Below are 12,865 nucleotides of genomic sequence, written 5' to 3'. Positions count from 1 at the left end.
TAGATGTTCTTAGTGAGTCTGACCAGAGCTTGTCCTGTCCCTGATGCCCTGCAAGACCCCTGTGACTCCTGGGGCCTTTGCCTCCCAGGTGGCTGCTTCCGGCTTAGGAACTCACCAGGGCGGGGATGGAGGCTCTCACTGGAGACTCCGGGTCCCGGCAGGTCTCTGGGGGCAGACTCTCCATGTGCAAGGGAGAGGCGGCTAAGGTCGCTGATCCACCTCTGCCACTTGGAAGCTGAGAGGATCGGGTCCCTGCTGCCAGGCGGCTCCCCTGCGACTCTTTGAGCCTTTGCCTCCCCAGGTGGTTTCTCCTGGCTTAGGAACTCACCGGAGAGGGGATGGCGGCTCTCAGTGGAGGCTCCGGGTCCAGGCGGGTCTCTGGGGGCAGACTCTCCACGTGCAAGGGAGAGGTGGCTAAGGTCGCTGATCCACCTCTCTGAATTCTCTCTTACACACTGGTGACACAGTACTTCCAAAAAAGGGTAGTGACACTCATGTCCTGGTCCAGCTGATGTAATTTATCACTGATCAATCCCTTATTGTTGTCTACTTATTCCTGTATCAATACAGATGACTGGAAAATGTTTATCTAGGCTTCACTGAACCTCTTGAAAAAAAAAACTTCCATCAAACTCTATCCAGAGATCAACACTGGAAAGTGTGGTATGAACAATATTCTGTATTATTATCACATGCCAGCGAGGTCCCACCCTGTCACTCTGGTCTGTGTCAGCAGGCACAGGTTCATCTTCCTGAGCCCAGTTTCTTGTCTGTAAAGTGTGGGGTCTGACATGGAGGATGCAGGTTTTTGTGAAGATTAGAAACAGACATCTAAATTATCCACTCTGGTGACTGAAACAATAGTTATTTTTTTTCCTCAATAAAATTAATGGTAGAAGAAGATTCAGAAAACACATTTCAGTTACAAACTTCTCTAACTTTTGGAAAATTAATAGTAATAATTTTGGGAAATTATTCCACTGCAAACAGTCTTAAGGGCAATGATAATATTTGACTAAATGGCCTATAGCTAGAATATTATGGAAATAAATTCAACAACTTACCTTTCCATTTCTTGTAGAATGCTTTTGATGTCTTTTCCTAACTTAAATTTTTTTCCAAATGGAATGTCAGAAATAATAACATCCATACTTTGTGATGGCAGTGGTAAATCTGGAATGCAGAAACCAGAGACTCCTATTATGGCAAGGTCAGGGATCTACCACCTCAACAAGATATTCACCTACAAGGATTTTAAAAACACATCCAATAAAATTCAGAGTTTCTACATTGTTTCTATGAAAAGGCAAGATTTTGAAGACTGGAGATTAAAGATAAAAATCAACAGCATTATTTTGTAATCCTCCCTGGTCTAGCAGGGTAATAGTCAGGAGTAAACACAGAGGGCATGAATTTCTTAACAATTTTCTTTTTCTTTTTGACAAAGATCTTTAAAGGCTTAGGCAGCCATTCCCTGTAAACAGGCCTCTCTCTTACTCCTGTGGCAGCAATTCTCACCAGCTCTACAACATCAGCAGCTCTCACCACCCCACAGCATCAGTTCTCTCCATCCCCAGAGCATCAGCAGCTCTCACCGGCCCCACAGCATCAGTATCTACAGAAAGTACCATGGACTGCACAGAGTTCATGTAGGGGTGTCTGTAAGACAGGCTGTGGGCCAGGGATTTGATGCAGAGACTTCTGAGATATTAAGGACCCAACTCATAAGACTGAGCACACAGTAAAGCCCTGTGAATTATTAAGCGCTCTGATCTGCCTACGGAGCATTCACATTCTGGCAGAAACAGCTATTCTTAGCTGAACTTAGTTCTGTATTCAGACTCAATCCTCATGCCCAGTCATCTTGCCTGGATGCTTTCTGTCCCTCAGCAGATTAATCTCTACATCTGCATTTTATTAATTAAATTAATTAACTAAGAAGATGTGCTGCTACTGGATCTTCTATGCTTATTCTTTTTTTGTTCACTTTAGTTAAGATAGGGAGGCACAAATAATGTCAACAAATTCTTAATCTGTCACCTCAATCCACAAGTCCACAGTTAGTCTTTATTGATTTTTGTTTTTAATTTATTTTTGATGTGTATGAGTGTTTTGCCTGAATGTTTTATCTATCTATCTATCTATCTATCTATCTATCTATCTATCTATCTATCTATCTATCTGGACAGAGTTTCTCTTGACTGTCCTTGAGCTCAGAGACCTGCCTGCCTGTGTTCCTGAGTGCTGAGATTAGAAGCAGTCCTGTGTGTATTATGTGCACTACATGCTTGCAGTGACCTTGGAAGCCAGAAGTGGATGTCAGATTCTGAGACTGGAGTCACATATACTTGTGAGTTGCCATGTGGGTGCTAGAACTCAAATCCAAGAAGAGTAGCCAGCACTTTAATCACTGAGACATCTCTACAGTCCCTATAAGTAGTCTTAAACATGTAAAATAACTAGTTTGGCAACTGGGTTGGGATACCATTTAATTTATAGTTTAGTAAGGAATATTGTTGGGAAGGAAGATGCTAAAATTATAGACTTTGGAAATACCTATTATACTACATGATGTTGAACCTAAGGATAACACTTATTTTTGCACACTAAAGTTTTAATCAAACTTTAAAAATCTTATTAACACTACAATAATTGTAGTACACACTCATCTACCAACAAGCTTCCTTGACACATTTGTTTCGGATATCACTGGCTTAAACCTGCCTGTGAGCTTCGAAGCTCTATGTTCATATTTAAAAAACTTCTTGGGCAACATTTGTAATTGAGAACATTTTGTCTAGAGCTGTTTAAGTAACAATGGATCTCAAGAGCAAATCCCAGTGAATGGGGGTCGCTCTCAGTGAATGGGGGTCGCTCTCAGTTCTACCTCACACAGAAAATGGGAGCCTTTTCCCAGACCTTTCACTCAGAGACTTCAGCAAACACAAATTCGAATAAATTGTCTTTGTTGTTTTTATTTTACCAAGTTAAGAATCAACAAAATTAGGACTGTAGTTTCATTCCACTCTATGTCCTCATGTCTAGTTAAAAGGAAGAAAATGAAGAAAGCCAACAGAAGATTCTTGCCACAAGACATCAAGGGATAGTTACAGAATTGTACCTTGTGCATTACTGAGCTCAATAATCTGTTCATGCTTTCCCACTGCTAACTTTATTTTTAATAACAAATCACCAAAAAAAAAGATCCCCAAAAATAAAAAAGAAAACCACAAGCATAGGAACACTTGCAACAGAAGACAGAACAACATTAATTTAGAACATCAGTGATTCCATGTTGATGAAAAGCCATGCTTCACACAGAGATGTGAGATGCATTTTCTTCAGCTGCATGTGGCAAATATCTGGCTTTGATCTACAAATATCATTTAAATAACTTCTAAGCTTTGAAGTAAATGCTAAGTGTTTCTATAAGCAGACCTATCTCATTCTAGAGAAATACAGACTTGGTTCTTACCTTTCCATTAAAAATGCACTCTAGTGAACTTATTGGCACTAAGAGCTCATTACAAAATAGAAATGCTACCAAACAATACAATGGTAGCATGCAAAATCTTCTGAGGTGACTTCTTATATACTTCTCTATACTTCATGTGCACCTAGCTTACGACATCCACATTTTCCAGCAACTCCCCCAAAATAACCAACCAGGCCAACAGGACAGGAGAGAAATGCTAGAGGAAAATACACCAAACATGAAGGAAAAAAAAAACCACATAGTCTTAGAAACAGCTCACCATACTCCTGAACAAGGGTGGCAATAAATGACACAAAATCTTGTGACAAAAATCTTGTTATAAAGCCTGTTGATGATATGATGAGAGACCAGCTGTCGACTGTCTTACTGGAAGCAACATAAACATTCTCCTTACTTAGTTACATTTTAATTACATCACAAATGTATTTCTTTTGCTCAAGTCTGTATGTTGCATGTTCTAGCATATGTTGAAAATGTGTGTATGTGAACAGATGGCAATGCCCAAGTAGTAACGAGCTCTTACTTCCCAGGATAATGAGCAGCCCACACCCATTTGAGGCCACATTTTCACAATGACTAAAACTTAGGAAGAAATCTGTAGAATTTCTTCACATTAAATGATCACTTTTGATTATACTAGCAGAGGGTTGCAAAGCAAAGTGAGTGCTACCAAGAAGCAGAAATAACAAAGCCTCTACAATACAAAAAAGTGGGGTCAGTAAGATGGCACTTGTTGCCAAGCCCGATGACCACAGCTCACTCCCTGGACTCTGAACAGAGAGAACTGACTCCTATAACTTGTCCTTTGACCTCACATATCAAATAAATAAACATAATACAAAACAATAAAGAGGACGAGGTCATTGTTTTATATCAATGTAAATAACTCTATTTAAGAACAGCAGAGGTACCTTTTCTTGTTTTTTAAAGTGAAACTTCATAGGAAACATCTCAAAAATGAATCAACAGTAAAGCTGGAAATGTGGCAGAAGTCTGGGGGGTCGGTGTGGGGGAAGAGGAGTCTGTTTGCCCCCCTCAGGTCTGTAGGGTGCCCTGGAGAAAGCAAACAGATTCAAAATCTCCGCTCTGAGACAACTTAAAACTTTCTTTCTTTTTATTTTTTAAGATTTATTTATTTATTATATGTAAGTACACTGTAGCTGTCTTCAGTTACCTCAGAAGAGGGTATCAGATCTCATTATGGATGGTTGTGAGCCACCATGTGGTTGCTGGGATTTGAACTCAGGACCTTCGGAAGAGCAGTCAGTGCTCTTAACTGCTGAGCCATCTCTCCAGCCCCTTGAGACAACTTAGAAAATTGTTCTTTTAAAGGTTTCAAAGAGAGCCTTGTTAAAGAATCGAAGTCACAAGAACATGATTTGGTCACCTCTGGAAATCTGTGTCTCAAGGCTTAATGGTCACCAACTGAAAACAACCATGAGAGTGCGCGGCGCTTCTGCTGCCTACCAGCAGCAATAACGACCGAACACCTGGACTTCTTCTCTCGACGGTTTACTCAGGAATATTCTTTTGTTACAGCTCTCCTAGGTACCCAGGTGTTACAGCTCTTTAAGGTACCTAGGTGTTACAGCTCTCCTAGGTTCTTAAGTGTCACAGCTCTCTTTGATGGCACGGTTCTTCTTAATATTACTGCTGCTTCTTCTGCTTCTGCTTCTGCTGCTTCTTCTTCTTCTTCTTCTTCTTCTTCTTCTTCTTCTTCTTCTTCTTCTTCTTCTTCTTCTTCTTCTGCTTTCTGCTTTCTTCTTCTTCTTTCCTCCTTCTCCTCCTTCTCCTTCTTCTTCTTCTTCTTCTTCCTAGGTGCTGCAGGTCTGCTTGCTTCCGTGGAGTGGCCCCGAGTGTCTGGAGACAGCTCCTTATATACCCGAGCCTGAGCCACCAAGTCCTTCAGGATTGGTTCTCTGTCAAACCCTCATTAGCATACACCTGCTCAGGAGGGACGCATGCGCAGTATATATATATACACACTCAGGAGGGCGCATGCGGAGAATAGTCTGTTGCTACAGTGTATCAGGAACCAGCGCCATCTTGGATACGATCATCAGCGGTGGCCGCTTAAGATCTAAGCAGCTGACGATCGTATCTGCGTGGCTGCCTACAGGGAGGCACAGGGCATGCTCACCTAGGGCAAGGGGAAAGAATTAAGGCTGTTTGGAGCCCTGCTCATCCCCGCTTCAGCCCCGTAAAAAAACAGCCTGTGTCTGACAGACATCCGCCATCTTGGATACAATCGTCTAAGCGGCCGCAGCTGACGATTGTATCCAAGCAGCTCCCTACATGAGAGTGCATGGTTGAGTCTGAGTCTTTCTGAGTCTGCTTTACGAAGTTTCTATATTAGTGGTTCTCAACCTTCCAAATGCGCTGACCCTTAATACAGTTCCTCATGTTGTGGTGACCCCCAACCACACATTTATTTTTCTTTCGACTTCATAACTATAGCTTTGCTACTATTATGAACTGTAATGTAAATATCTGATAACAGGCTATCAGATATGAGATCCCTGTGAAAGTGTCCTTTAAGGAGTGTTGACCCACGGGTTGAGAACCGCTGTGCTACACAGGAGCATTTCTAACATTTTCTCCTGTGATACTCATTTCTGCTACTTTCTCTCTCTAGAAGAAAAACTTTAAACACACTCTGTTCTTTCAGATTACAGGTTCAATATTTACTCATAGCCAAGAGCATAATACAGTTTCTAAAGCAGAACTAACTGAGCTGCTCTTCCAAGAAAAAAAAATAGAGAGAGCATGACAGTGAGGGCCAGCAAGTAGTCAAGGAGCTCAGTGAAGCCCTGCTAAGGCAGCCCCTGCACAGGGGCCGGGCCAGGGTGAGGGGCTGGGAGAGGACGCTGTGTGCTCCATTCCCATCCCACCTGCCACTGCTGATGCCCTCCACGGGGTTAGGGGCTGGGAGAGGACGCTGTGTGCTCCATTCCCATCCCACCTGCCACTGCTGATGCCCTCCACGGGGTGAGGGGCTGTGAGAGGACACTGTGTGCTTCATTCCCATCCCACCTGCCACTGCTGATGCCCTCCACGGGGTTAGGGGCTGTGAGAGGACGCTGTGTGCTCCATTCCCATCCCACCTGCCACTGCTGAAGCCCTCCACGGGGTTAGGGCTATGAGAGGACGCTGTGTGCTCCATTCCCATCCCACCTGCCACTGCTGATGCCTTCCACGGGGTTAGGGGCTGTGAGAGGACGCTGTGTGCTTCATTCCCATCCCACCTGCCACTGCTGATGCCTTCCACGGGGTGAGGGGCTGTGAGAGGACGCTGTGTGCTCCATTCCCATCCCACCTGCCACTGCTGATGCCTTCCACGGGGTTAGGGGCTGTGAGAGGACGCTGTGTGCTCCATTCCCATCCCACCTGCCACTGCTGATGCCTTCCTTTGCCCAGACCTCTCTGAGTTCTTAAAAATACTGGTTTAGCACCCAAGGGTGGGTGACTAACTCACTTCCCTATGCCTAATGTGAAGCAAACGATCAGGTAATTCAGAGTGTGTCCCACAGTTCAGGTGAAGGAGGTCAACAGTGTCTTCTCCCCCAGTACTTTCTTTATGTTAGGGTTGTATTGTTCCATCCCAGGTCATGAGAGGACGATGATGCGGTCACAGACATATGCAGAAGGTGTGCTCCAGCTTAACGCTATGGATACTACAGAAATATCACTTCCCAATCAGGAGTAATTTGGAAAATTTCAAACAGGTATAGTAGTGGAAGCAAAGTGCCTGTTAGCTCCACAGGACATAAGCAACCAAACCTCTGTGTGTGTGTGTGTGTGTGTGTGTGTGTGTGTGTGTGTGTGTGTGTGTCTGTGTGTGTGCGCGTGCGCTCGCGCGCATGTGCAAACACACACACACAGACACACACACACATAGCAGCTCTCATTTCGTGTTTACCATCTCACCTGTAACAGAGCCTTTAAGTAACTCAATTCTGTCTGCAAGGCCTGCGGCCTTCAGATTGCCACATGCGCCATGTAACTGTGTGTCGCTCACATCAGCACCCATGTAAAATACATCCTATGGGGGAAAAATCAGTACTTTAAGTATAAGTAAATCCATTAAGTATTTCAGTATTTAATAAAACCTACTTGCATTTTATTAAAGGGCAAAAGTGAAGTTAACAGATTCTTAATTTCAAGTTAAAACAAACTTAAAGCATGTTTTTCAAAACAAACAATAGTAAACTTTAAAGTCTGTTAATACTTTATCATTACAGTTGCCTAAAGAATCCAGACATCAGTATAATCTAGGTATGAATAATTACCATAATCCTGTCATATTTTTTAAAATTCTTCATAGGATTTAATGAAATAATACAGAAATTTAACAACTCTTCAAAATCTATTATAATTATAGTAAACAAGAACTCATATAATTACAGCAATCCAAAAATAGATTATCTGCTTATAAAAAACTAGTGACTATAATTATTAAAATAAATACATAATTTGATTTAGACCAAACTTTGCAACTTACTGGCCACTCTTCAGCAGCTTCCACAAGTATAGTCCCGAGGCCACACATTGGATCTAAAACCAGAGCTCCAGCCTAAACAAAAATACAAATTGGTATTACTATGTCTGTTGTAATAGGTCTTCTGTAAAAGAAGCCTAAACCTGGGGAGCCATTATTTCAAGAGTTAAGATTCCTTCTTATACTGCAGGAGAACCTCAGGCAGCTCAAGTCCAAAGGCAGGAATGCATTTGCCATGGCTCGAAGTAGGAGGGAGCCTAGTGTGGTCAAGGAACATCGAATGAGGGGGCAAAGGTGAGGGTAACAAAGGAGAGGCAGCCAGGGGATGCCATGACTGTAATCTCCAGACTGCAGAGGTCTATAACAACACACAAACCATGCTTCATGCCTGCCCAAACCAGGGCACCTGGGTGTTACTCTTTCTGGAAATGAAATGGCCAATGAAGTAGTTACCATCTGAAGTGTTCCCATCACCATGTCAGACAGAGGGAATGCAGCACAAGTTGTGTGTTGCTCTGAATGTAACATCTGGATATCAGTCACATGACTGCCTACAGCTTCAGGCTGGTCAAACCATGCCAGTCACTTGGTTCATACAGCTTCAAGGAGTCAGGACGGGATACTATTTATGTTTGAAAAGAAACAAAAATTTGGAGAAAAAACTAATTAGTTACTCCCACTCTGGGGATAACATCATTTCAGATCTTGTCAGTTCCCTAAGGATTCTGGTTCTATTGTTGAAGGGCAGGCAAGTGTTACAGGGTGTGGTTAAAGAAATCACATGATATTGCAGTTGGAGGGGATCACACTGGCTGCTCTGGAGCATAAACTATAAGGGGGTTGGTTAGAGAGACCAGGCAGGAGAGATCAGGAGTCATACTGGGAGAAATAGTTGGATTCTGGAACCAGAAAAGGGTGGAGTCAGAAGAAAGGTTTGGATGTGGACTATTAAAGGAACTCAACTGGTGAGAATGACTAAACTTTTTGTCTGATCAACTGAAGAGCTGTGGGGCAGAGGTGTGGAGAGAGATTTGAGGAGTAGGGAAACTCTTTTGATACGCTCATTTTAGATTCCCCTAGACTCTTGGTATATACAATGAGTGACTGCATAGATGGATCTAGAGCTCAAGGTTCAGGCTACTGATATGAGGTTAGGGTTAGTCAAAGTGAGTCAGCTGATACTGTATTTAAAGCTGGGTGAGATCATTTGAGAAGCAAGGGAAGTTAAGAAGGGACATCTAGGCATCAGGTCTTAGTGCCCTAAACATAGGTGTTCAGAAGATGAGGCTCAGACGTGCTTACTGAGAGGTGGTGTGTGTGATTCAGGAGGAGAACCAGAGTGGTTCCTAACCAACACAGAAAATCTGTACAGGGAAAGTAGTCATGTCATCAGATGTTAAAAGGGACAATGGGCCAGTTCAGTGAGGTCTTCATGAAAGAAGTGGGCATGAGAGAATGGGAAGGAGGAACTAGGGGAGCATATATCAGTCATTTCCAAGATGTTTTTTGGGGGTGGTGGGTGTGGGGAAGATAACTTTGACTTATTAGAGGATTTTATTTTGTTATTTTTGTTTCTTTGTTTTTGTTGTTGTTTTCAAATTGCAAGAGCAATGGACAGGGTGATGGCAATGACCTATTAGAAGGAAAAAGTCCTTAAATATGAAAGAGGAAGCTGAATCAGTATCCAGTTCTGTGACAGAACAGACAATTCTCCACCGAAGGACAAAAGGCAATGCTATGTGGGCGAAGATTCTCACAGCTGACAGGTTGGGTGAAGAGAACACTAGTTCTGGCTCTAAGTCTTCAAGTCAAATAAGAAGGGAAGAACACTAAGGTGCAGAACCAAAAACAAACAAACAGACATCAAGCCAACCAACCAGACAAAAGTCCAAGCCCCAAACTAGAGTAAGACAACAGAATTCTTCCTTTTTGAGAGACAGGGTCTTGCAATGTTACCAAGGCTGTCCTCAAAACCCTGGGTTCTTGTGATGCTCCTGCATCAGCTTCCCAAGTAACTGAGATGATAGGTGGACATTTCCACACCTGGCGAAGATCAGGATTATCGAAACAGACATCCGGAAGACATTCTGGATTTGACGTGGTCTAGGATGGGACTAGGCCAGATCATTACAGGGAAAGGAGCCGATAAACCAAGAGGCAGGCTGTTACCTGGCTATGGTGATCATTAAGAACCAGACAGGAATAAAGGCTTCTACTCTAACAGGAACGGTAGGGAGACAGGTAGGCACCTGACTGGTATACTCTGATAGCATGCGCTTCAAGGGCAGAAGAAAGGAACCAATAACCAGTGAGGAGCAAGCAGGACACCTACCCCTCTTCAGGTTGTGTGACACTCAGATGTGGGAGAAAAACATCCACCACTGGGCATGTTTACAGAGGAAGCAGGGTCCCCAGGGCACAGCCAGGGGTCAGGGCCAGACGGTACCTGAAGGAAAGAAGTGAAAAATCCTTCAGGTAAAAAATCTGTGTCCTGGTACCAAACATGTGTCTATATCCAGACAAACATGAAAATTCAGATTTGTATGTGGTCACATACATTTATATTTAAACACAAACTTTGAAACCCTAAAAGCATAGAAAAAAAAAAACCAGATGGGAATCACATTTTTAGTCTTATAAGAAACTGGATTAGGATTAAGATTTAAAGACCAGCATGGGGCCTTGATCCCTGGGCAAGCTGATATTCAGAGAAGCCTGGGCTCCCGCTGAGACTCCCAAGAAGGAACTGGTAGGGGCTCCTTGCTTGGGCTGAGTAAGAAGAACAGTAGTGGAACCAGGTGGGAGCTTGTCTTTAGAGAGCTATAGGCCTAGAAGGAGACCAGACAGCTGCCTTTCCTTCAGGCATCTCAGGGCCAACAGTCTGCACACCGCTGATACAGAGGTCTGGTTGCCTCTTATCGTTTGCTCCAGGCAGTCACATATCCACTGATAACACACTTTGATGACCTTAATGAGCAAACAAAAACACCTGGCTCGTCTGAGGGGCGCCAGTGAGCAGAGCTGTGGACTACTTGAGGGAACGTGATATGAGACTTTATAAATATTCGCACTTGACAACAAAACCATGACTTTAAAGCTAGAAAAACCGACAAGTGATTAAGGGAGATCATGTCTCTGTTACTCTTGGAACTTAGAAAAACATCTCTAGAGGTAAGATATGGGGAAACCACATGGGAAAGGAGGGATGGCTTGGAGGATGGAGCAGCAGGTCAACACGCTCTACTGGGAATTTCAGAGGTCAAAACTAAAGAGCTTAAAGTCACACTCACAAGACAGCTGAGGCAATGATATTAAATAATGGAAGAGTGTTTAGCTAAGAGGAACAATAGACAGTAATTACTACTAAATAGCAACAATTTCATATACTATAACAACTTTAAATACCACTGCCATAACAACTCACACGTGTGCATTTCCTATGACAGCCACTGGTTTAATTGCTTTATTAATGCTAATGCATCTAGTCTTGGTCTGAACCTACTGTAACCATTACAGCAGGAAGGAAGATATTCGAAGGAGTGTGTTTCTCTCCTCTCATCATGGAGAAAATGGACCCGAGAAACTTTTCTTTGGACCTTCTGCTGAGAGAAAGCAAAGCCAGAGGAGGAATTTGTCTCAGAAGTACTTCACAGTCTGACAACTGCCAGACCACTGCGAAACAGAGACAGGGAATGGGACGACAGTGGTGGGCAGGACAACACCTTGACTGCTTAGTTATCTACACCGGCCCTTTATTTAACCTAAACACCTGTCAGGACTGCGGAGATGAAATGGAGATGGGTGGCTCACTGGACATTTTTTGTTAGTTTTCTTTCCAAGGTTGTTTTACTGATTAAATCTTTTTTCATTTCCTTTTTTCTATTCATGATTATTATTATTTTTAATTTAAAAATTATTTTATTCCTGTGTATGAGTGTCTTACCTGCATGTATGTCTGTGTACTATGTGTACTGTGTGTGTGCCTGGTGCCTGAGGAAGCCAGAAAAGAAGTGCATGCCTAGAACTGGAGTTACAGATGAATGCACTCCATCATGTGGGTGCTGGGAATCAACTGAGTCCTGGTCCCCTTGAAGAACAGCTATAAGTTTAGCCACTGAGCCACATTGTCAGCCCTGTTTGTCACTGGCCTACTGAGGACAGGTGGCTGAGCCTAGCCTATCATGGTTGCTAAGGCCTGGGCTCTGACCCTAACGGCAGTCTAACAGCATGGCATACTATTTTCATCTTGTCATCTACAGAGATTCTGGCAATATTCCTGAGCTTTAGGACTGAAGACAAAACTCTTAGGAGCCAGCCTTTAGAAAGAACCAAGAAACCCACAGTGTGTGGCACATTCATTGGTGGCATCTGAAGATAAAGGAGGGAGAACATTCCATGCCCGAAAGGGGAGAACTCCAAATCAAGCCTCTCTGTCCGCCATGAGGAAGAAAGGAAGAAAGGGGAAATCTGAGGAAGGGATGGATTCAGACAGTGTTCCAGTCAAATACAATAGGGGAGGGCATGGCTATAGACTGACTTGAACCAAGTCATTGCTGGTGCCCCAGATGGGGAAGGGTAAGAGAACAAGATGACAAACAACACATCTTGGAGGAGTCTTTGCAACTGTACCCAAATGTGCTGTGAAAGTATGCTTTAACAGAGAGCCATGAAAGAACTAAGATTCAAAAACAGCAGAGGCAACTTTGAGGGCATCTGTGACACACAGTAACGAACTTAGTTCAGTTTAGCAGCTGGGAGCTGGGAGGGGAAGTCAGGACCATTGCCAAAGTATGGCTGCAGGGAGGGGAAGAGGAAGGGCTCCTCATGACCCAGAAGGGGCAGCTGGGAAGAAGCAGTGGGAATGGATCAGT

General features: G+C 43.3%; 1 protein-coding gene and 1 long non-coding RNA gene across 4 annotated transcripts in view; one reads left to right on the top strand and one right to left on the bottom strand.

Annotated features, from left to right (window-relative positions):
• Thumpd2 (THUMP domain containing 2) overlaps positions 1–12,865 on the bottom strand; it is a 50,976-nt gene that overhangs the window by 15,722 nt on the left and 22,389 nt on the right. For 2 of the 3 annotated variants that reach the window (XM_031355829.1, XM_031355830.1), the window contains exons 7-9: positions 7,998–8,069; positions 7,424–7,538; positions 1,065–1,173 (exon numbers count right to left, since the gene is read on the bottom strand). In XM_031355829.1, the coding sequence (XP_031211689.1) occupies positions 1,065–1,173; positions 7,424–7,538; positions 7,998–8,069 (296 nt within the window). Of the gene's footprint in view, positions 1–1,064; positions 1,174–7,423; positions 7,539–7,997; positions 8,070–12,865 lie in introns of those variants that run through there. The other variant, XM_031355831.1, reaches the window with a different exon arrangement.
• LOC116079789 lies at positions 10,935–11,860 on the top strand. Its single transcript, XR_004114152.1, has 2 exons — positions 10,935–11,165; positions 11,511–11,860. It is a non-coding gene; the product is annotated as an uncharacterized LOC116079789 (long non-coding RNA).

The sequence above is a fragment of the Mastomys coucha genome, unplaced genomic scaffold (assembly GCF_008632895.1).
Source record: "Mastomys coucha isolate ucsf_1 unplaced genomic scaffold, UCSF_Mcou_1 pScaffold6, whole genome shotgun sequence".
Lineage (NCBI taxonomy): Eukaryota > Metazoa > Chordata > Mammalia > Rodentia > Muridae > Mastomys > Mastomys coucha.
The sequence above is the reverse complement of the archived record's forward strand: the minus strand, read 5'-3'. Positions and strand labels throughout refer to the sequence as shown.